The sequence below is a fragment of the Sebastes umbrosus genome, chromosome 5, assembly GCF_015220745.1.
Source record: "Sebastes umbrosus isolate fSebUmb1 chromosome 5, fSebUmb1.pri, whole genome shotgun sequence".
Taxonomy (NCBI): Eukaryota; Metazoa; Chordata; class Actinopteri; order Perciformes; family Sebastidae; genus Sebastes; species Sebastes umbrosus.
The window spans coordinates 1,110,402-1,135,600 of NC_051273.1; the positions used below are offsets into that span (position 1 = coordinate 1,110,402).

At 37.9% G+C, this 25,199-nt stretch overlaps 3 protein-coding genes across 4 annotated transcripts; 1 reads left to right on the top strand and 2 right to left on the bottom strand.

The window, feature by feature from the left end:
- Window positions 1–33: 33 nt before the first annotated feature.
- On the bottom strand, window positions 34–5,431 carry gtpbp6 (GTP binding protein 6 (putative)). 2 transcript variants are annotated; one of them, XM_037771066.1, is made up of 10 exons: window positions 4,982–5,431; window positions 4,227–4,364; window positions 4,074–4,144; window positions 3,401–3,531; window positions 3,247–3,317; window positions 3,006–3,164; window positions 1,886–2,094; window positions 1,639–1,787; window positions 369–521; window positions 34–284 (listed from the first exon to the last, which is right to left on the bottom strand). In XM_037771066.1, the coding sequence occupies exons 1-10, from the start codon at window positions 5,394–5,396 to the stop codon at window positions 158–160; spliced, it is 1,623 nt and encodes a 540-aa protein (XP_037626994.1). In that variant the 5' UTR covers window positions 5,397–5,431; the 3' UTR covers window positions 34–157. The 2 variants fall into 2 exon arrangements, with proteins under 2 accessions (XP_037626994.1, XP_037626995.1); XM_037771067.1 differs by having other exon boundaries at window positions 4,955–5,086.
- Window positions 5,432–6,888: 1,457 nt separating this feature from the next.
- LOC119488989 (ICOS ligand-like) lies at window positions 6,889–10,487 on the top strand. The gene is made up of 5 exons (XM_037771088.1): window positions 6,889–7,579; window positions 7,801–8,124; window positions 8,209–8,496; window positions 8,589–8,765; window positions 10,190–10,487. The coding sequence occupies exons 1-5, from the start codon at window positions 7,426–7,428 to the stop codon at window positions 10,258–10,260; spliced, it is 1,014 nt and encodes a 337-aa protein (XP_037627016.1). The 5' UTR covers window positions 6,889–7,425; the 3' UTR covers window positions 10,261–10,487.
- Window position 10,488: 1 nt separating this feature from the next.
- nit2 (nitrilase family, member 2) lies at window positions 10,489–21,182 on the bottom strand. Its single transcript, XM_037771094.1, has 11 exons — window positions 21,126–21,182; window positions 21,010–21,070; window positions 17,046–17,164; window positions 16,711–16,831; window positions 14,338–14,426; window positions 14,133–14,226; window positions 13,985–14,059; window positions 13,814–13,892; window positions 12,313–12,411; window positions 11,795–11,850; window positions 10,489–11,579 (listed from the first exon to the last, which is right to left on the bottom strand). Exons 2-11 carry the CDS (start codon window positions 21,035–21,037, stop codon window positions 11,479–11,481), a joined length of 861 nt encoding a protein of 286 aa, XP_037627022.1. The 5' UTR covers window positions 21,038–21,070; window positions 21,126–21,182; the 3' UTR covers window positions 10,489–11,478.
- Window positions 21,183–25,199: the final 4,017 nt, after the last annotated feature.

Here is a 25,199-nt window from a genome sequence, read left to right on the forward strand (position 1 = left end):
TGCAACGGAATTGCGTTGCTAGGCAACAGTTTGGGTCCATGTTTACTTCCTGTCAGCTGATGTTATTCACATCCACTGCAACACTCTGGTATCGGTATTGGAACAACTCTAGTTTGTAGCCGCTGTCGTGCAGCAGGAAGCATCACTCCCTACTTCGCTATCTGCCCGTGAACAGCTTCTTGTAGCGTCCATAAGCGGCGGCGCCGATGATGACCTTGACGACGGCCGAGCCTTCGTCTGCGTTCACCTGCACGTCCTGAACGGTGGCTTCCTTGTACAGCCAGCTGTGGAAGAAGACGCACATCAACTCTGTTATTCTGAACACTAACTAACGAAACGAAGAGGTGAGAAGAAGAGCCGAGCCTCACCTGAGCTGAGGAGAGCTGAGGTCGACGCCGAGCTCTACGACGTGTTTCCCTGTCGAGTTTACGATCTCTTCTTCTACTGCTCTCCTCAGCTGCTCCAGGCCGCGCTCCTCCAACGCTGAGATGGGCAGAGCGTCGGGCTCCGTCACCTGATAGCTGAGAGAAAAGACTTTAGTTCAACACAGGACACTCAGAGAGGGTCCATTTATGACTCGTCATCTGTTGTTATTATTCTCATTAATAGTTTTATTGTTGTTGATTTACTGTTTTGGTTGAAGTTTACTTGTTTTTTGTTCCCTTTTTTGCTTTGGATTTTGATCACATATCTGTTTTTACATTGTGATGTCGTGTTTTTGTACGGACCCCAGGAGGAGTAGTTTCTATCTTGCTAGTAACTGACAGGGATTCTGGGTAAATTAATAAAAATAAATGATGCCACTCATAACAATACGGTCAGTGTGTTAATTATTATGTCTGCAATTTATTTATCTAAATTCAGTGTCTTATATAGTTGTGAATACAGTTTAATATAACAGTTTATGTCCTGAATTCAGTCGTGTGAGTTACAGTTTGTTGTTATCTGCTGAAATAACTGGTAAAATTACTGTTTTTGTGAATGTAGTCTGGTGGCTTTGAAGAGAGCGATATAACATCTCGGTGGCGAGGTAAAGCGGCCGTGGACGGGAGCAGCAGAAAAGCAGATTTTAGACACCTAAAAAAAAAATCTATATCAGTTTAAGTGTACGCTATATTTAAAATATTTTCACCTCTTTACCTCGCCGTCAGACAGCCCTTTCTGACGGGGAACTGAAGCCGTTATATCGCTCTCTTCAAAGCCACCAGACTCCTTTCACAAAAACAGTAATTTAACCTCTCAGAACAGGGGAGTTGCTGATCTACCGTTGCCTCCATCATTTAGTTAGTTTGTGTTATTGTCTGACTTTCTGATCTGAAAGAAAGTCCAAAAAGCTTCTGCAAACTGGGAGCACGATGACCGCCATCTAAGTTACTATATGTAACATTAATAAACTGACTATAAGGATGTATATATATATATATATATATATATATATACTGTACATGTAGCAGCGTCATCAGGCAGAAACCTACGTCAGGTCACCATGATGGAAAAGGTTTAGAAGGACTTTGACCAAAATTTTAATGTTTGCATATAAAAACAAAAAACGTTATAATGGACCCGCCCTTTAAGGACAAACTATTCCGTGCGAAGATCTTAGAATGTGTTTGGATATGTGGATATTTTTCCTCTTACTTGTCAATGAGGTCGATTTTATTGTGGACTTCTATCATGGAGCTCATCAGCCTGTCGGGGATCTGCAGGTTCTTCAGAACATTCAGTACGTTCGCCTTCTGATTCACCGTCTCTGGATGACTGACGTCTCTGACGTGGACCAACAGGTCCTGGAGAAACACGAGTCAACAGCTCTTAAAGACACTTTTTAAAACGTTGGATCTGTATTTCATCACAAACCCCCCCGACAGGAGCAGCAGGTTCATACTGAGTGTTTAATGTCCTCCAGCGTGGCGGAGAAGGAGTCGATGAGCTGGTGGGGCAGCTGGGACAGGAAGCCGATGGTGTCCACGTACAGGACGCTCATGTGACTGGGCAGCTGGCCGGCGTGGACGGTGACGTCCAGCGTGGCGAAGAGCTGGTTTCTGGGTTGAAGACCACTGTCACCAGTCAGCGCTTTGATCAGGGTCGTCTTTCCTGGACAGACAACGGAGAAACAAACATCATCAAACTGATAAATATTATAATATCAAAACTATGTTTCCAGTCGGAATAGTTCTGTTGCAACTTTTATTTCATTCATTTTTATATTCTGTTTTATTTACACTTTTGTAAAAGTAAACTTAAACACACAGTATGTCCTCTGTATCCGTCCTGTGTGGGTGAATTAACGTGGGGCGGGACCACAATGATATGAGCAGGTGTTGGGATTTATTTTATTCATTTATTTATTTTTATTTATTTATCATTATTATTATTATTTAAATTTATAATATCTTGTATTTTATTTTATAATTGTTTTGTTTTTATTATTCATTTTTCTATTTTATCATTATTATTTTTTCTCCCTTGTTTTTGATTGCTTGGTTACTATCTGTTATTAGTTGTACATGCAGTATTTTATTTGTGAATTTATTTTATTCATTTATTTGTTTTTATTTCTTTATTATTATTATTTTCTTTTAATTTATTATCATTTCAATTTTATAATTTTTATGTATTTATCATTATTATTTCATTATTTTTCTCATCCCTTGTTTTTCATTACTTTTTTTTATTTTACAGTTACTATCTTTTATTATTTATACATATTTTATTTGTGAATCTATTTTACTCACTCATTTATTTAAATTTATTTATTATTATTATTTTCTTTTTTATTTGAATCTATTATCATTTTTTAATTATTATTTTTATTTATTTATTTTTCTTTTTATTATTATTATTATTCATTTTTAGTTCAGTTTTTGATGACTTTTTTTTCAATTTTCAGTTACTACCTCTTATTATTTGTACATATTTTATTTGTTATGGTTTTAGGTTGTTGTACTCATTTTTCTTGAGGAAACAATAAAAAGCAGGATTTAAAACAGTCTCCTGTGTCTCACCACAGTTGGTGTATCCCAGCACAGAGACGGTGGGGAACTCTTTGTGTTTCCGCTGAGATCGCAGCAGGTGTCTCTTCCTCCTCAGTTTCTCCAGCGCTGAACGAATCTTCATCTCTCGCTCCTTCAGCAGCCTCTGCTGGACCTCTATCAGCGTCTCACCTGTGAGGACCAATCAGAACCAGTCACTAACATCCAGGTAGACGTGTGTGTACGCTGTAGTTTATTATCAGTCAGGTGTTACCTGAACCTCCGATGTACCTCGACCCTCCTCCCTGCTGATCCAAGTTTGCGATTTCATTTCTCAGACGAGACCTGCCGCCGTCACATGAAGACGTTTTAAAACCACAAAGGATGATGGGAAACACATGAATCTGAAGAATATACACCAGTGATACCTCAACAAGGGGATCTCTGCCAGAGAGATCTGTAACTTGGCCTCTTTCGTCCTGGCATTGCAGCGGAAGATGTGGAGAACCACCGAGTATCTGTCAAACACTTTGACCCCCCAGGCCTCCTCAAACTCCCTCTGTGGGGACAAAAACATGGCTGTCAGTAGGTGAAACCTTTCTTTTCTTAATTTAACAATGTCTCATGGCTTACATTAGACAAATAGGATCAGGTGCATCCAAAAAAGACAGAAAATAAATAATACAAAATAAATAAACAGACAGAAAAATAAATAAATACATTTAACGGCTAGTTTCATTGCATTCTTATATTTCATTACTTTAAGGGCTTTCAAATGAGAAGAAAATCATTAGAAATACACTAAACCTCGGTTTCACTTTCATGTACTTGGATTTGTGTAAATAAAATCAACAGCCCCTCAAAATGTCTGTGCACGTCCCTGCTTGTGTGCCGCCTGAAGGTGATTTCCAGATAAGAATCAGAATCACAGAAAATAAAATTGTAAAAGCAGGATACAAAAATCAAGAAACAAATATAGAATAGAAGTTAAATTACAGTAAAATGTGAAAAAATACTCTAAAAATATGTAATATGTCTGAATTAAAGTGAAAGAGCTGTGCTGTTTTTAGAAGTGTGGTAGTTCTGTGCAGAAAGCTTCACCTCAGACAGCGGAGAGAGACGCTCCACGTTCACAAACACTGCACTGATTCCTGCCGTCTGCCTGATTCTCTCTGCAGGGGAGAAACACATTAAATATATTATTATATAATGTTATTATTATATACAGGTGAACACAGAGCGGATAATTAATACCTGTTAGAGACTGGAAGTTGCCTTTGCCAAATATCCTCTTCTTCTCTGGTGTCTTGGTGGAGAGGATGATCTGGTCCACGACCCTCCAGCTGTCCAACGTGTTCACCAGTCCCACGGCCTCGGCCATCATCAGCTCAGCTACACACACAAAGCAGAGAAGAAGAAGTGATCATCAGCTCGGCTGGAACAGAGAATAAAAATAATATAATAATAAAATAAAACATATAACAAATTAAATGTAAGGAAAGGAAAAGGTCTGTTAAACAACTGGAGTAAATTTGAGATGTCTAAATAATAAGTTTTAAAACACAGTTTTTGCAATTTTTTTTGCCACACACTCACAACTTTTTTATTTTTGGGATCACTTTTTCAGCTTTTTCATTACAAAAATAAAATTCAGTCAATATTTTTCACAATAAAAGATAATACGAAAATAAAATGAAATTTAGTAAATATATTTCACAGTATAAAATAATATGAAAATAAAATAAAAATAAAATTCAGTAACATATTTCACAGTATAAAGATAGTATAAAAATAAAATTCAGTTAACATATTTCACAGTATAAAGATAATATAAAAATGAAATAAATTATACAACAAATTAAATGCAAGGAAAGGAAAGATAAATAAATAATAACAACAACAAAAAAATCGAGGTCTGTTAAAAAACTGGAATAAATGTGAAATGTCTAAATAATCTCATAGTTTCATCCACACTCTCGCACCTGACTATGGTTGCTATGGTTACTGACCGGTGGTCAGGTGCTGCTTCCTGCTGCCCCACTTCACATCCGGGTGAACGATGAAGACCCGATGACCTGCTGAGAGACCTGCAGGAGGCTGCAGCTGGAACAGATCCTCCACCTCACTCTCAGACAGGAAGTCTTCATCCTCATCCTCCTCATCCTCCTCATCCTCCTCATCTGCACCACCACCACCACCACCGCCGCTGCTGCTGCTGCTGGACTCATCAGTCTTCTTCCAGCTGCAGGAGGAGAGACTGAACCACCTGGAGGGAGATGGAGAAGCACCGGTCAGCCGGTAGACTGCAGCTGGACCTGGAGGATGGACGGTGGGATGGAGGAGAGGAGGTCTGAGGAGTCTGCAGGTTCTGGTTCTGTGCAGGACCTGGGTCCAGGAGGTGATCCTCCTGAGAGCTGCTGTCATGTTGACATCATGTTGTCATGCTGCAGGAGAGAGACTCTGCGCACGCGCACTAGTGATGGTTTCTTCTTCTGTCTCACTGAAGGATCATAAACCAGCAGAGGAGAAACACACACTGACCTCTGCTGCCTCCTGATGTACTGATGAGGAACTGACTACATTATGGCTCCACTTCATTCATTCATTCATTCATTCATTCATAAATAAATAAATAAATAAATAAATGAATAAATAAGTAAGTAAGTAAGTAAGTAAGTAAGTAAGTAAGTAAGTAAATAAATAAATAAATACATAAATAAGTAAATAAATAAATAAATACATAAATAAGTAAATAAATAAATAAATACATAAATAAGTAAATAAATAAATAAGTAAGTAAGTAAGTAAATAAATAAATAAGTAAGTAAGTAAATAAATAAATAAATACATAAATAAGTAAATAAATAAATAAGTAAGTAAGTAAGTAAATAAATAAATAAGTAAGTAAGTAAATAAATAAATACATAAATAAGTAAATAAATAAATAAGTAAGTAAGTAAGTAAATAAATAAATAAGTAAGTGAGTAAATAAATAAATAAATACATAAATAAGTAAATAAATAAATAAGTAAGTAAGTAAGTAAGTAAGTAAATAAATAAGTAAGTAAGTAAGTAAATAAATAAATTAGTAAATAAATAAATAAATAAATAAGTAAGTAAGTAAATAAATAAATAAATACATAAATAAGTAAATAAATAAATAAGTAAGTAAGTAAGTAAATAAATAAATAAGTAAGTAAGTAAATAAATAAATAAATACATAAATAAGTAAATAAATAAATAAGTAAGTAAGTAAGTAAGTAAATAAATAAGTAAATAAGTAAGTAAATAAATAAATTAGTAAATAAATAAATAAATAAATAAATAAGTAAGTAAATACATAAATAAATAAGTAAATAAATAAGTAAGTAAGTAAGTAAGTAAATAAATAAATACATAAATAAGTAAATAAATAAGTAAGTAAGTAAGTAAGTAAGTAACTAAGTAAGTAAGTAAATAAATAAATAAATAATCTGGTAGCAGATCTACTGTGTTTCGAGCTTCAGACCGGATGACTGTGTATTTATATATTTATATATATTGTTTTATATATAATATTTTTTATTTACTTTAAATACATTTTTAACTGTATGCATTTTTTTAATTCATTCATTCATTCATTTTTGCATTTATTTTATTTATTTATTTTGCATTTATTTATTAGACTTGAAGGAAATATGCTGTCATTCTTTTGTTTAAATTTCAGATTAAAAAACTTAAACTTTAACAAAACTTTAAAATTAAAAAAACTTTGAAAAAACTTTAAAAAACGTAAACTTTAAAAAAAACTTTAAAAAACTTAAACCTTAAAACCTTTCAATTTTAACTTTAAAAACTTAAAAAACTTTAACTGAAAAAAAAACTTTAAACTTAAAAAACTATATATGCTGTACACACATATAACTTTAACACTATATATATATATATATATATATATATACACACTCTATATATACATATATAAACAGGAAAAGTTAAATGACATTTTATCAGCATCACTTTTAGAGTTTCTGTTTTTGAATCTGCCTCCATGTCACTGACACTATGACACTATAACACTATGTCACTGTCCTGCCAACATCCTGCTGTGTGTCTGTGTGGGCGGATGCAACCTAAAACAAGTCAAACAGGTCGAACCAACCTCCAGAATAAACTCCACCAGGATGTCTGCTGATGGAAGAAGAGAGGGCTGATTTAAAGTCTTTTCTGTGGGAATCTACTTCATTTTTCTTTTTGACTGTTACTGATTTAAACCAGAGGAGACAACCGAGACAGACAGAGACAGAGAAGAGATAGAAGAGACAGATATCAGGTATGAACAACAAGCTGCAACATGACCAACATGACTTCACTCTCAGTGAAGCAACGAGAGAGTTTCTGACTCGGAGCTGTTGAAGGGAGGACAGGGAAGTAAAGTTAAACAGAGCTTATAAATTAGTGCTTTAAACTAGTGATGGACCTGTCTTCGTTCTCCAGTTTAAAGAGGGAAATATCTTTGAATTGTTTTTACTTCTTTCGTGCTCAAACGTGTCCGGGGAGGTCGGTGCCAACAGCTCTGTGGAGCACAGGACTGCTGCTCAGCCTCCTCGGTCTCTGCTCCTGTCTGGGTGAGATGACTGTCTGTCTGATCATGCTTATTACACACTGACATACCTACATACTACTGACACTAGATCATGCTTATCACACACTGACATACCTACATACTACTGACACTAGATCATGCTTATCACACACTGACATACCTACATACTACTGACACTAGATCATGCTTATCACACACTGACATACCTATACTCTAACCCTAACTGGTGATTTATTCCTCCAGAGGAGAAGTGTGTCCTCGGCATCGTGGGACGACCTGTCTCTCTGCCCTGCGTCCATCCTCAGTTACTACCAGTAGTGAACTCCACCATTGAGTGGAGGAGCGGTAAAGAGGTGGTGCTGAGGTCAGAGTTCAAACAGGATGGAGATGTGGAGGAGTGGAGCATCAACAGAGCTACGACCCCAGCAGACGCTGCAAAGACTGGAAACTTCTCCCTGCAGCTGCCCAAAGTGGAGCCCACCAGACTCACCATGAACTACAGTCTGAGCATCATCTCAGGGGAGAACTGGAGCAGCGAGCTGTGCACCGTGTGCCTCCGGACAGCAGGTCAGTGGCACAACACATATTCACAGGAAGTAATCAGAGTAATATTTAAAGGGACTAACTGCTGTGTTTGGTGTCTGTCTGCAGCCAGTTTCAGCTCCCCGCTGCTGAAGAGAGAGGATGCGGAGGAGGATGGAGTGGAGTCGTCCTTCCTGTGTCTCTCCAGCGGAGGTTTCCCTGAACCGGTAGTTTACTGGCTCATCAACAACACAGAGGAGCCCCCCGAAGGCTCGGTGAGGACGCTGGCTGCACCGCTCCCAGACTCCCTCCTCTACAACGTCACCAGCCAGCTGACGGCCAACATTACCAAGGACGTCATCGTGTCGTGCTTCATAGAGAACCCGTCCATGAACAAGACCTTGTCGTCCACAAACTGTGAGTGATCCATCGCTGCTCTGTCAGGACTTTAAAACACACCACATGTTCACTAACCTCTGGTTCTGGTTCTGGTTCTGGTTCTTGTTAAGACGGAGCGAAGGTCAGCCCGGTGGTGAGCCGAGCATCACAGGCCATGTGGATGTTCAGTACGGGTCTCTGTGTGGTGGTTGGGATCCTGGTTCTGGTGGGAGTCATCTATCAGATTCACCTGGACCGGATGAGTAAGAAGAAGAAGAAGGAGTTCCAAAAGCAGAACTCCTACAACGGTAGGCATGTCGGGGAGTTTCTCCCGTGTGTCCGTCCTCTTCAGAAGGAAGCTAGAGATCCATCATGTGTCCTAAAGTTCTTCTGGTCCAATATTTTACCGGCCGCGACGGCGACGCTGGTTGTTTTCACCTCGTGAGTCAGTGAAAGATGCTTTGATGATCAAAATGAAGGTCAAGTTTGAGGATGAGTGAGGTCCGAGCAACGAGGATGAAGGGGCCATCGCCCCCCAAATTTACGCCTCTGGCTCGATTTGGCGTCGCAGCCGGTGTGATCCCATCACAAGATGGTCTCTAGTTGACATAATTTCTAAAGTGATTTGTTCTTGATGCATCCGTGAGGGTTGCGATTGTCCGAGATGCCACGCCATCAGACACGCCTCTTCGCGGTGGTTCCGTGCGGCAGGTTTTTGCTTGTCCATGTTTGCACATCCAACAAGTTCTAAAGCTTCAGTTATACTTCCTGCAGGGACGGCGTGGAATCGAGACGAGGAAACGTTTAGAACTTTTAAACACCATGCGGGCAAAAACGTATATCGCCAAGAAGTGAAAGTCAATAGTTAGGGACTGTTTGTAACTTCTAAAATGTATAAATCATTGCTGGTCGGTGTCTCATGGTCGCTCGTGTGTCTCCGCTGTTCAGACTCAGACTCCAACACAAACTCCAGTGAAGCACCAAAACCTCTTGGTTGTATCTAGTGAAGCTGTTAAACAGTGTTGGCCGCGGTCGGAGGACGCGGGGGAGACCGTAGCTTTGGTCTCCAGGACCGGAGTCTCTGCTGTACTCTGCTCCTCTGCTCCTCTGCTCCTCTGCCTGCCTTCACTCACACACCACGCTCCTTCTCTCTCTCTCTCTCTCCACCTCTCACGTGCATGCTGCTCACTCCACACTGCAGAAGAGTTAGTTTAGCTCTGAGAATATCTAGTGAATGTTCAGTGGACGTTTGTGCAGAAATAACTGCTGCAGCTCCTCCAGACCAACAGAGGTTTCCCGTGTCTTGTGAAGTGACGGGGCTCCGCAGAGAGAAACGTTATCGTCTCCGACCAAAACTCCGGCGTCTCCCCCGTTCCCTCCGGCCGCGGTCGGGAGGCTGAGGCGGGAAAAGCCAACACTAGGATCAGCATTGATTCATGGAGAGACCTTGGTCTGGTCAGCTAACATTACTGCCAAGCAGCTGAAATATAGAGTGATATTGTGCTTTTAGCTGACGTGTGTCTCCTCACTGTGTTGAGCGATGCTCCTTCATGTCTATGTAGAGCGAGCACAAGTGCCAGCAACAGGACGCTGACTTTAGTTGACTTAACGGCCACAGGTGAAGCTGTTAACAAGACATCTCTGATTCTTACTAACAGTCCCTTTAAACATGCTGCTGATGTTAACTCTCTGTGAAAACCTCTCAGTTAAATACATGTTTGTTGTCATTCAGGATATAAACGGAGACCGGACTTCGAGGAGACGGAGGAGCTGAAGACGGAGAGAATAGAGACGGACGTGTGAAATAAAACCCTCATCAAACTGAGGAAAGCACTGATGTGTAAATATGTAATATTTGATTGTGACTGCTGGATTCACCACTTCAATATCCAGCATCATCGCCGTGTTGGGATGTTAAACAGACAATGTAGATATTAGTGTTAGTGACTAGTAAGACTATCTCACCACTTCACCTCTGTGTTTACTAGACCTTTGTGTTTCAAGCTTTAATAAAGATGCTCAAACTCAAACTCCGCCTGGAGACGTTTTATTTACATTTTTTACAGATTTTTCAATCATGACAGAAAATATGACAATTTACATTAGAAACCTCTCTGGTGCCACAATCAGTACAATCTGTTGTATTTCTTATTTTTTACTGGTGCATTCATCAAGAAGGTTCAGTTTCCAGTAATACTGTATTATTATTATTGCACATTTATCTTTACTTGATGATTAACTGATGACCAATCATCAATTTCTATTGATCAACTAATCATTTCAGCTCCAGACGTCACACAAAACAAACCACAGTTCCATCTTTAATAAGAAGACACCGTCACCAACCCGACTGTTTCTCTTGTTTCCACAGTTAAGACGATGAAGTCTGGAGCTTCAGAGGGAGACGGTGTTCGCAGCAGAGATCTGTTGCATAGTTTGTGTCGGTGCTACGGCCGACTCCACAAAAGAAACGGTGTATTCACATTGAGAGGGAAGTGAACTTTGCTCTCAGCACGATTACATACAGAGTCGATGCAAAGAGGCAAATAGATGCAAATTTGTCCTGATGTTGTTGAATCATAACATGGAGGATAAATAGAGCTTGTATGTGTCTGTTGTCACCCAGAACTACGATAGTACATCATATCTGTACAGAGACCTGTCTGAAAAATGGAATAAAAATATCCGAAAAATAGTCAAAAAAACGTTTTTTTTTTTTTAAATGTCCGACAAATGTCTGAAAAATTTCCGAAAAAAACAAATGTTTTTACCAAAACACACATATGATTTTGTCAACTAATCAATTAGTTAATTTAAAAAGACAAAGAATCACACAAAAGCACCACTTTAGATCTGGTGTTTACCAGAGATGAGCTCAGAAGGTTCTTAGAAATAATTCATTCAGCATCAAAAACGACTAATCAACTAAAGAAACCTCCGTCGATTAGGACCAAAACATTAGACTCAGAGGGGTCAACCCTCGTTGCACCTTCGCGCCTTCTTTCCTCGAGGTGACGGCGTTCAGCTCGCTCCTCCCGGCACAGTCGTCACCGTGTAGAGGTCGTCACGCCGCTGAGTCGTGATCGGGATCTGCTGCCGGATGTCGGCTAAATACTGCAGGTCTGGGATCAGAACACACACGGATACAGAGACGGGTAAGTGAAGCCTCAACATACACAGAAACATAATACAGTCCAACACAACCGGCCTGTAGTCTGACAATGAATCAGATTACAGGCCGGTTGTGTTGGACTTTATTATTTTCTGACTTTAACAAAGAGTCCAGAACATGATTCAGTTCTGTGGTTCGATACTGTCAGACGTCTTGTCCACTCACCAATGTCGGAGTAAATAACCGCCTCCTCCGGTCCGGCCTTTGAGATGACTTCCCCCCTGCAACGACACAACCAACAATCTTCTCATTTCACAGTTTGTACCTCCTTGATTCCTTTCCTCGACTCCTCTCGATTCGCGGACACATCGGAGATCACGGAGGTTCTCAAAGTCCGTGTTATGGTACATGTCATTGTTTTGTGATGGCGCTGCATTTTGTGATCTCTGTCAGACGAGCAGAACTGTGTTCACCACAACTTATATATCTGCTATTAATTCAGAATGTGTCACGCCTCTTTTATACGTCGCTGTTGCCGAAAAGACTTTCGCAAAAGATACACCCGTGTCACCTCACTAGTAGCTCCTCTCTCCTTCACAAGCATTCTTCAAGATGGAGCACTAAGATCGATTTCCGGGTCACAGGCAGGAGGACGGAGGAGACAAGGAGACGAGGAGGCACCAAATAGAGAAATGAGAAGAGCGTATGAGAGTGTTGGTGTATGTTGGTGGTTGTTACTGTACCATGGGTTAACAACAGTGCTGTGACCCCAGGCGATGTACGAAGACGCTTCATCTCTGGCTGGAGACGCCGTGGCCACGTATACCTGGTTATCAAGCGCCCTGCAGGAGGGACAACGACACGATAGACGTCAAATCACACAGCAGGAAAATATCCTATTTAATAATTATCACATCAGATCACTCTTTCTCCGGTTAAAGTTTGAAATATCATCTCCTTCATTTGACAGATTTTATTATGATAAGAGGATATTAAAGATGTTGTAGATTTTCAAAATGCATGCTTTACATATAAAGAATTAAACATTATATAAAGTTGTTTAATGGAGCAGTGAAACTATAAACCTGATGAATCCATCGGTACCAACCATGTCACACTAGCTCGTCAAGGAGGTTAAATAACGCTCCAAACTTACGCTAAATTTTGGCGAGGAAAAACTGTCATGGCCATTTTCAAAGGGGTCCCTTGACCTCTGACCTCCAGATATGTGAGGGGTTGTCAGAAAAAATGTCCAGAAAATGTCCAAAAAAGTTAAAAAAAAAAAAAAAAGTCTGAAAATGGCTGAAAAAAAGTTTTAAAAAATACCTTTTAAAAAGGTCTGAAAAATGTTTGGAAAAAAAAGTCTGAAAAAAATCGGAAAAATGTCCGAAAAAGAATTGTCAAAGAAATGTCAGAAAAAAGTCAAAAAATTGTCAGAAAAAAGCTGTAAAATGTTTGAAAATTGTCCAAAAAAGGTCCAGAAAATGTCCAAAACAAAGGCAGAAGAAAAGTCCGATACTGGGTATCATATGAAACTAAAAAACCTGATGAATCCATCGGTACCAACCAGGTCAGACTAGCTGGTCATGAAGGAGGTTAAATACCTGAATTCCAAACTTACGCTAAATTTTGGCGAGGAAAAATTGCCATGGCCATTTTCTAAGGGGTCCCTTGACCTCTGACCTCTAAATATGTGAGGGGGTTTTGTCAGAAAAAAAGTCTGAAAAATGTCCAAAAAAGTAAAAAAAAAAAAATGTCTGAAAATGTCTGAAAAAAAAGTTAAAAAAACAACCTTTTAAAAAAGTCGGAAAAATGTTCGAAAAAAAAGTCTGAAAAAAAGTTTGAAAACTTTTTCAAAAATTGTCAAAGAAATGTAAAAAAAAAAACTTTTAAAAAAGTTTGAAAAATGTTCGAAAAAGTAAAATAATTTTTTTTCGGAAAATGTCTTAAATTTTTTTTTTTTTTTTTTTTAAAGTTTGAAAAATGTTCGAAAAAGTAAAAAAAAAAAAAAAAAATGTCTGAAAATGTCTGAAAAAAAAGTTAATTTTTTTTTTTTTTTTTTTAAAGCCTATTTGTCCACTCCCATGTTGATAAGAGGATTACATACTTTACTTTAAGGTACATTTTGAACAGATAAAGAATGTGTGATTAACTGCTTTAATCTATTGACAGCTCTAGTCTCATTAAACAGTAAAGTGATCGTCTCCACTAGGTAGTGAAGTGATTGTGGACTCGGAGTCTGACCTGCCCCTCTGAAGGAGCTCCCAGTGAGCCGGTCCGGTGGTCATGTTGAAGGCTCCGGGGTAGACCAGCAGCTGGCATCCTGAGGACAGGAAGAGGACAGGAAGAGGACAGCCAGATCAACTCTCCGTCTCACACATTAAAACCAGTCCAACGCTCCAACCAGCCGCTCACCTTTCCTGCTGTAGAGCTGAGCGAGCTCCGCAAACCTCAAGTCGTAGCAGATCCCCACGCCTACTTTACAGAACGCTGTGGGAGGAATTATAAAGAGTCAAGTGAAGCTCGTCCAGCTGCAGGCAAATCAACAGGAGACGTCACTTACGTGTCTCGAACATGGACAAACTGTCTCCTGGACTCAGAATCTCCGACTCCTGGAAGCGGATCTTTCCTGGAACGTCGATGTCGAAGAGGTGAATCTTGAAGGAGGAAACAAGAAGGGAAACATTGTGAGGAAGTGAACATCCTGCTGCTGCTGTGATCTCTGTGAGCTCGATGATGCACAGGTTCAGTAGATGATGCCCACGTACCTTCCTGTGTTTGAGAATGAGCTCCCCATCAGGTCCGAACACCGTACAGCTGTTATACACCTTCCCTCCGTCCTCCTCAGGGATGGATCCTGGTCAACAACACGTTAGAAACACTTTACCGTTGATGTCTGAGAGCACAGAGACAAGGTCTTTGTTGCTGCTAGAAGAGATAACGATGTAATAAAGCAGACAGACATTCAGAACTTTACGAGAAAAGAAGTCGTAATATTATAAAGTAGTAATGTTACGTGTTATTTTAGTGTGAAAATGAGGAACGTGGAGCATCTTGTGATGTTCTACTTTAGGTTTCACTAATAACCAAATAGTTCATCTGTTGGCTCATCAGCAGCACATTATCATCAGTATCAGGACCTGGAAGAGATTGTTATTAAAGAAACTGAGTTTATTCTGAAGAAAGAATCACACGGACCTGATGAGGAAACTGACTCTGTAGTGGAGGAGGAGATGACTTTCTTTCTGGTAAAGTTATGACTTTATTCTCGTAATATTACAACTTCATTCTCGTAAAGTTACGACTTTATTCTCGTAAAGTTATGACTTTATTCTCGTAATATTACAACTTTATTCTCGTAAAGTTACGACTTTATTCTCGTAAAGTTATGACTTTATTCTCGTAAAGTTACGACTTTATTCTCGTAAAGTTATGACTTTATTCTCGTAAAGTTACGACTTTATTCTCGTAAAGTTATGACTTTATTCTCGAAATATTACAACTTTATTCTCGTAAAGTTACGACTTTATTCTCGAAATCTCCGATTTTTTTCCCCTCAATGTGGCCCTGATACTCTGTCGTATGAATGACGTCAGCTGACAGGAAGTAAACATGGACCCAAGCTGTTGCCTAGCAACGCAATTCCCTTGAAACAGTCTATTGTGCTTCATCACCTGTGATTGTCCAGTAAAATGTCTCTGACTTGATAAAGGGCAGACTATTCTGTGGAGACATTTAATCTGATATTTACCGGTTGTAAACGGTTCATCATCCGTTTATCAAACATGTTATATAATTATTAACGTAGATCAATAGCTGCTAAACTTTTAAATGTAAATGAGGAATAGAGATATGGCGGTTAAACCAGTTACGATGATAGACAAAAAGCAAATAAGACACCATCGTTGCCGCATCTTAAGTAAATACAAGATTTTAGGTTATGCTAACTTTAAGTTTTTCAGTATGTAAACTAAAGCTTTTGTTTTAATGTTTAAATGGATTTAATCTTCAGCCTTTCTGCAAAAACATGAAGAGATTAAAGAGCTGCAGCTTCATTCAGCAAAACATCTTCTGCTCCGAAAGGAACAAAGTCCTGGAGCTCGCTACCTGATCGCTGGAAATATGCTGCAAATTTCACCACTTTTAAGAGAGCTACCACGTCCTGGTTCATTCAGCAACACACCTGCACCCTATTACGCTTCAGTGCTTTTTCTCTTTCCTTTAATAAGTTATAAATATAGTTTTTTGTGCATGTAAAAGTTCTGCAAAGTTACAAAGTCCACACCAAAGCGAGCTACTCTCCACCACAGAAACACAGCTGAAGCCTGAAACATATAAACATGTTCTAGTAGAAACCCAACATATGTAAAGTATGCACCTGAAAATGAGCACAACAGGTTTTTACTGTATCTCTGTGTCCAGTTTACCGTCTTTTGACCTCACTGTTCTAATCTCTTAGTTTCATTAAAGCCCTTCTAGAGACGGGTGTTGTAAACTAGCGTCCTCTATAAACACTGATAGCTGCGTTGAACAGCTGTTCTCAGTTTGTCTATATATACTGTATCTGTCCCTGTCAAATAAACCATAAATACATGTTGCTGCCGTTGTTTTAAAGCTGCTACTTCACTAAAAAAAACACAAGTGGTTGAACTAAAATCATTTATTAACTCTGCTGTTGGTGGAGAAAGTCTGTTAGCCTTTAACTCTGAGGCACTGACACCAAAACCTGATATTGTAGATAGAAGGAAACACTGGTGGCGTAACATGTATACAGTATACTACACTACATACAATTAATAAATAAATAAATATGACATCTGACACATACTGTAAACATATACACGAGACTTTAAAGTCACAGCAGCCAGTTAGACATGTCATAACACAGGTGTAATTAATAACATTAATTATGGCCCTGGTATACTGTACTGCATGCTGGCTCACTGGACTGGCTGTGACACACTCAATATAACAGAACCATAATTCATTTGATCAGTTACACCTGTGTTCCTGATATGACATGATAACATGGCTGCTGTGAAAAGGGCCGACTGAGCAGGATTATCATTAGAAGTAAACATTCAGATATTTCTCTATGGACCTTGGTGTGTTTATCAGTCCGGTCACAGTTGCGTCCCTACCTCCCACTAGGTAGACCTGGTTCTCCCTCGCTGCCTCTGACAGAACCTGAGTGGACTCTCCTGGGATCCTCTCGGCGTACTGAGAGAAGAAGCTGGTCCCGTACGGAGAGTTGAAGCACTCCTGTATCAACGACAGGGGAGAGACGATCAGTTCAGTTTTACAGCAGCAGGAAGAGAGTGGAGACTTTCATCTTGAACTCCCTCCGTCCCTCGGTCCTCCAGCCTCCCCTACTGTCCCCCACAGAGACCGCCATCTGTCCCTCCCTCCCTCCCCTGGTCCCCCGGTCCCCCGGTCCCCCGGTCCCCCGGTCCCCCGGTCCCCCGGTCCTCCTCACCGGCAGCAGCACCACTTGGCTCCCCTGTCCCGCCGCCTCCTTCACCAGCCTCCGGGCTCTGCTCAGGTTGTCCGCCTTCACGCTGGTCACCTGCAGCTGGACCACAGCCAGCCGGAACTCTGAGACCACGAGAGACCACATGAGACAACATGAGACCACAAGAGACCACAAGAGACCACATGAGACCACATGAGACCACATGAGACCACATGAGACAACAAGAGACCACATGAGACCACATGAGACCACAAGAGACCACAAGAGACCACATGAGACCACAAGAGACCACATGAGACCACATGAGACCACAAGAGACCACAAAAGACCACATGAGACAACATGAGACCACATGAGACCAAAATACTTAAGTGCTTTTATTACGCAAAAACCTTGTGGCCAGTATTGACTGCGTTCATCTTTTTACAGGATGATCAATAAAAGATTTGTGTTGAGGACGGCTTCAAATAAAAAACAGTTTATCTTCTTCTTAACATGAATTTCATGAATCTGCTAATTAGATTAGGAAATGTATTGTGTGCAAGAGCAAAGGTCAGTGGGTCACCTAAAAGAGTCATCCTCTGGGGACCACGAATATTCACAGTTAACTTAAAGGTACCCTGTGGAATTTCTGATGAGGATTTATGTTTTTTTTGTTTTTTTTTGGTTTATGCATGGAATGTAACAGAGTTTTTCACGTTATTATATTTCTCAAGAAACGGGAAATAGTTTGGATTATTCCCGGGCATACTGTTTTCCGGGATTAAACCCTAGTTGGTTCCCATTGGTACATCTTTATATATATAGGAGGTGATTCTGGGTCTGCTCCCACAATACTTAAGTGTTTTTATAATGCAGAATAATTGTGGACAGTATTCACTGCGTTCACAGGACTTCTTTGTGCTCTCTGTCCCAAAAGCTCGGACAAAAATTGTGGAAAGGGCTTTTGCATATTCTGCAGCCTCAGCCTGGAATCTGCTCCAAAATGACCTGGAAATCAAGGAGCTGGTCTCATTAAACATGTTTAAATGTAAGATCAAGGCTTTAGAAGCAGACTCTGTGGCATGCCAATGTTTTCAGCTCCCTTGTTGTACAGCTGACTCCCAGAAAAGTTCCTTTTTGTCCCCCCATTTGTCTTCAGATAGTTCTCCTTTAATGCAAATTTTAGTGCTTTTAGTGTTTGTGAATTGTATTTTATCTCTATTTGTGTCTGCAACTTTGTGTTCTTGCCATAACTAAAGCCATCCTCTTTAGTGAAATCAAAATCCCAAACAAAATAATTAGAAATATGTTTAATCACATCTTATACCCTATAGTATCTTACAGAAACTTCTCTCAAAAGGACATTGTTTATGGTGTTTATAGTGTTTATGGTGTTTATGGTGTTTATGTTCTTGTCATGGACAATAACAAAGATGACTTTCTGGTTAATAACATTCTCATTCTTGGAAAATTTTATTTGCACAAATCCAAGTATATGAAAGTGAAACCTGGTTTAATGTGTTTCACTCTGAGTTTCTCATGCAAAACAAAAATGCATTGAAACTTCTTAGTATAATAGAAGAATATGAATTACAGGTATACAGCCCCATAGCCCTTAATTTATTATTATTATTATTATTATTATTATTATTATTATTATTATTAATAATAATATGAATTACAGGTACAGCCCCATAGCCCTTAATTTAATTTATTATTATTATTATTATTATTATTATTATTATTAATATGAATTACAGGTACAGCCCCATAGCCCTTAATTTAATTTATTATTATTATTATTATTATTATTATTATTAATATGAATTACAGGTACAGCCCTATAGCCCTTAATTTATTATTATTATTATTATTATTATTATTATTATTAATATGAATTACAGGTACAGCCCCATAGCCCTTAATTTAATTTATTATTATTATTATTATTATTATTAATATGAATTACAGGTACAGCCCTATAGCCCTTAATTTAATTTGTTGTTATTATTATTATTATTATTATTATTAATATGAATTACAGGTACAGCCCTATAGCCCTTAATTGAATTTATTATTATTATTATTATTATTATTATTAATAATAATAATATTAATAATATCAATTACAGGTATAGCCCCATAGCCCTTAATTTAATTTATTATTATTATTATTAATATGAATTACAGGTACAGCCCTATAGCCCTTAATTGAATTTATTATTATTATTATTATTATTATTATTATTATTAATAATATTAATAATATGAATTACAGGTACAGCCCCATAACCCTTAATTTAATTTATTGTTATTATTATTATTATCATTATTAATATGAATTACAGGTATACAGCCCTATAGCCCTTAATTTAATTTATTATTATTATTATTATTATTATTATTAATATGAATTACAGGTACAGCCCTATAGCCCTTAATTTAATTTATTATTATTATTATTATTATTATTATTATTAATATGAATTACAGGTACAGCCCTTATAGCCCTAAATTTAATTTATTATTATTATTATTATTATTATTATTATTATTATTATTAATAATATGAATTACAGGTACAGCCCTATAGCCCTTAATTTAATTTATTATTATTATTATTATTATTATTAATATGAATTACAGGTACAGCCCTATAGCCCTTAATTTAATTTATTATTATTATTATTATTATTATTATTAATATGAATTACAGGTACAGCCCCATAGCCCTTAATTTAATTTATTATTATTATTATTATTATTATTAATATGAATTACAGGTACAGCCCCATAGCCCTTAATTTAATTTATTATTATTTTCATGTATAATTTTACATATTTTATTTGTTCTTGTTCTGTATGCACCTTGTCCTTTTACTCTAATGCAGTGATCTATGAGCCAGGTGGTTGTAAATCTGAATTTGTTTAATAAAATAACAAAATAAAAACGTAGTGTTGCTGCTGCTGACTGTCTGGGTCATCAGGAGGTTCTTAATCTCAGTGGGACTAACCTGGTTAAATAAAGGTTAAATAAAAATAAAAATAAGAGACCACCAGAGACCAGACCAGATGAGAGTAGACCACCAGAAAGCAGACCACCAGAGACCAGACCACCAGAGAGCAGACCACCAGAGACCAGACCACCAGAGAGCAGACCACCAGAGAGCAGACCAGATGAGAGCAGACCACCAGAGAGCAGACCACCAGAGAGCAGACCACCAGAGAGCAGACCACCAGAGAGCAGACCACCAGAGAGCAGACCAGATGAGAGCAGACCACCAGAGAGCAGACCACCAGAGACCAGACCACTAGAGAGCAGACCACCAGAGAGCAGACCAGATGAGAGCAGACCACCAGAGACCAGACCACCAGAGACCAGACCACCAGAGACCAGACCACCAGAGAGCAGACCACCAGAGAGCAGACCACCAGAGAGCAGACCAGATGAGAGCAGACCACTAGAGAGCAGACCACCAGAGACCAGACCACTAGAGAGCAGACCACCAGAGAGCAGACCAGATGAGAGCAGACCACCAGAGACCAGACCACCAGAGACCAGACCACTAGAGAGCAGACCACCAGAGAGCAGACCACCAGAGACCAGACCACTAGAGAGCAGACCACCAGAGAGCAGACCAGATGAGAGCAGACCACCAGAGACCAGACCACCAGAGACCAGACCACCAGAGAGCAGACCACCAGAGACCAGACCACCAGAGACCAGACCACCAGAGACCAGACCACCAGAGACCAGACCACCAGAGACCAGACCACTAGAGAGCAGACCAGATGAGAGCAGACCAGATGAGAGCAGACCACCAGAGAGCAGACCAGATGAGAGCAGACCACCAGAGAGCAGATCAGGGTCACTGTGTTGTTATAACTTAATAACAGAGTCACACTCAGAGGAACAAGCTCTACTATAAACTCTGTTAATGTTCACATTAGCTCACTAACTACAACACTTAAATAATATACTTACTGGACATGGCTTTAGCTAGAGTAGACATGTATGCACCACAGTCCTGGTAGTCCTGGTAGTCCTGGTAGTCCTGGTAGTCCTGGTAGTCCTGGTAGTCCTGGTAGTCCTGGTAGTCCTGGTTCTCTGGTTTTGGTTGTTCTGGTACTCTGGTTCAGTCCAGAGAGCAGGGGAGCAGTTAGGCAGGGCACCAAGTTCCGGCTGACAGTTTGGCTTTCAAAATAAGAGTCTACAGTTCGGGCGACGTCAGTAAAACAAAACAATAATAATGATGATTTCTTTTCTTTTTTTTAAACTTTGATTTTTATTTTGCATTTACAGCTCTGGGTTGAACATCATGAGCATCCAGGGGCAGTCAAACATTTATATATATATTCTCCAGCAACACGTGTCTCATGTTTCATGTTCCATGTAAATGATCCATTTTTCACAGTTTTTGTCAAAGATATTGTTTTTCATTTTTAGTTGGTATGTCAGTTTTTCCATTGAAAAAAATATGACGGACAATCTCAAACCAGTGATCTCTCCCTGGAGGTTCCGCTTTATACCAGTTTCTTGTTGTAGCTTTTTTGCTGGCTATAAGCAGAATGTTTGTCAGATATCTATCTGCTCCATGCACAACCTCTTCGATGTTCTCTAGGTACATTACAACACAATAGTTCGGAATAGCAGATCCCATAATGTCATTAATAATTACATTTAATATAGTGATGATTTCTACATCAAAATGTATTGTTTATCTGACTTAAAGTCACTCTATGACATATTATTAGAGTTTATGTAAAGTTCAAAACCTTTATTGTGAAGTTTAAAGGAGAAGTTACGTCATCAGGGGTGGGTGTTTTGCGGCCAATCAGAATCAATGTACCTCTTTCCTGATTGGTTAATCAGCAACACATATAAAGTTAATAATAACATATTTCATATAATATTACTCATTATTAACAATGAATATAATGTTTATTTACACTATATAGAACTATCTCTGAACAGACATTTTGAATGAAACTTTATTTAAATCTAAAGACAGAGGAGACCACATTAACTCTTCATGTGGCCTCTGGCTGTTGAGCTTCCTGCAGGATTTGTTTTACTTTACTTTCCAACACAAACAGAAATTATAATATTCCTGTTTCACTATGACTTGTTAACAGTAATCAGAAATAAAAACAGCTTTTATTTGTTCTAGTCAGAGGTGGAGGAAGTACTCATTACGATCGTTTACTTTAGTAAATGTAGACGTAGGAAAAGTATAAAACAAATACTCCATTACAAGAAAACATCCTCAATTAAAAATATTACTTAAGTAAAAGTACAAAAGTATTAGTAGAAAAATGTACTTATGTAAAAGTAAAATGTACTCATTATACAGAAGGCTCCTTTCTTGTATTGTTTTTAACTTCCAGAACATTTGACTTGTATATAGACATTTTATTTTTATTATTATATTTATTGTACCTAGCTGTTATTTCTATTCTTCGTAAATACATTGAGAGAGCTGCATAAAACCAAATTAAAATGTTATGTACTTGGCAAAATAAACCCGCTCTGATTTCTTTCAAAGTGTTATATTATTATAGAATATTATATTATTCAGTTTTTTTATCACTAATTAATACATTGGAGTTAAGCATGTTAGATTATTATTGGATTAGACACTACTAGGTTTATGTATATTGTGCTTTTTTATATATAATATATATAATAAAGTAACTAGTAAGTGTCAAGTAACTAAAGTGGAGTTAAATGATACACTTTAATTTCAAAGAACATCAGACTTTTTTTCTTGTAAATTTGTGAATCTTTTCTTGTAAATTTACCTCTTTAACATCAGAGAATATTCAATTTTTTTCTCGTAAATTTTGTGAGTTTTTTCTAGTAAATTTACCACTTTAATTTTACAGAATATCCAGGTTTTTTCTTGTAAATTTTTGTTTTTTTCTTGTAAATGTACCTCTTTTATCACAGAGAATATGCACTTTTTCTTGTAAATTAAGATTTTTTTCTCATAAATTTACCACTTTAATCTCAGAGAATATCCAAGTTTTTTTTACTTGTAAATCTGTATGTACTTGGCAAAATAAACCTGTTTCTTATTCCTTTCAAAGTGTTATATTTTTATAGAATACTATATTATTCTGTTATTATCACAAATTAATACATGTAAGAACATTTTAATGTTGGTGTTTGGGAATTTTAGATTACTACAAGATTAGATACTACTAAGTTTATGTATATTGTACTTTTTATATATAAAAAATAATTAGTAACTGTAAGTAAAAAATAAATATAGTGCAGTAAAAAGTACAATATTTCCTTCTGAGATCTAGTGGAGTAGAAGTATAAGGAAGCATCAAATGGAAAACTGTACAGTACCTGGGTAAATGTACTTAGTTACATTCTAGTATTTGAACACATGGCAGTAATTGTTCTGAAAATAGCTCCTTTCCAACATAGAGGAAACATTTCCACACACTGCAGTCGAATAATCTCCATTTATTAAAAACAGAAACGCTTAGAAAATAATAGCAGTACAGTAAGGTGCAAATTACACTCGAGACATGTTGCATTTCGACTAGCGGCGACGTCCTCCGGCGGCGATGTTACCGAATTCCGTTCCGGTCAATACTGACAAGAGATATCACTAAATTACAGCACGATGCATGATTATGATTACATGGGAATGCTATGAGAGACTAGAGTGAAGAAAGATAAATAAAATAAAAGAATTATGGAGCCGGGGGGGGGTTAATATTCAGAGAAAAAACTCAGAATTTACGACAAAAAAAACCCAGAATATTCTCTGAGATTATAAAGTCATACATCTGCAAGAAAAAAATGCAGAAATTCTCTGGCTCACGTTACCGCGGTGTTTCACTGCGGCGTCTGTTTAGTGATGAGGTTGATCCAACCTTGCAAAGCGATGTGGTTCCTTAACAAAAAAAAAATATTTTGAAAGTTTTCTTTTCATAAATTTATGACTTTAATCTCAGAGAATATCTGAATTGTTTTTTTTGTAAAATTTGTGAGTTTTTTCTCGTAAATTTAAGTTTTTTTTCTAGTAAATTATTTTTTTCTCTTAAATTTATCACTTTAATCTAAGAGAATACTCAATTTTTTTTTCTCATAAATTTGTGAGTTTTTTCTCGTAAATTTACCATTTTAATCTCAGAAAATATTTAAGTTTTTTCTTGTAAATTTGTGACTGTTCTTTTCTTGTAATTTAACCACTTTAATCTCAGAAAATATTCAAGTTTTTTTCTTGTAAATTTCACATAAATTTACGACTTCAATCTCATAAATTCAGAGTTTTTTCTCTGAACATTACCCCCCTTCCTCGGCTCCGTAATTTTAAAGTTTAAACCTTCAATGGCCCCGATACACCGTCACAGATTTGAGTCTACAAGTTTTAGTTTTTGTCGTCCATATTCTAAATGTGCCATGTTTTTAACTCTCCCCTCATTGATTTTTAAAAGACAATAATAATATTAATAATAATAATAATAATAATAATAATAATAATAATAATAATAGTAAACCCTCTCTGGACAGAAGTTTCAACTGGAGCCGTCAGCACTTTAAACTCAGGCTGCCGACGCGACTCGACTTCAACGCTGATGAACGAGTGAGCGAGAACGGAGAGAAGAAAAGTTTGAAAACAGAGTTAAAGATTAGAAGAGAAGCAGCAGAGATATACGGTGATGTGTTGCCACTGCTGGTGCCAATATCACACATCATCATCACCACCATCATCATCATCATCACAGGCATGAGGCCGAAGGCAACAGTGGCAAGCAAACTAAAGCTGCTTAGTTCAGACTAATGGAGGACTGAGATGAAAACAGAGATATATAATGACTTTACACATTATCTTTCCGTTCCTTTCAGAGCTGGAACTGGAAGTGAAAAGCACAGCGGCGTTGCTTCAGTTACAGTAACAGCCTCGATCCATCTCACCTGGACATTTCTATCAGGTTAACGAGGGGGGGGGGGGATCTTTCACATACTGAATCTGAATGGGATGATAAATACTGAGGTGCTCAGGCTCTTTAATAACTACAGCCACCGGAGCTCCTGATGTAATACTGACGTAATCCAGAGGGGCTGCGAGCGCTGCTTTCTGTGAGCTACATCAGACTGCTATGAGATGACGTTATAACTCATTAGGAACTCTGTAAAAGGGGAACGTCTGG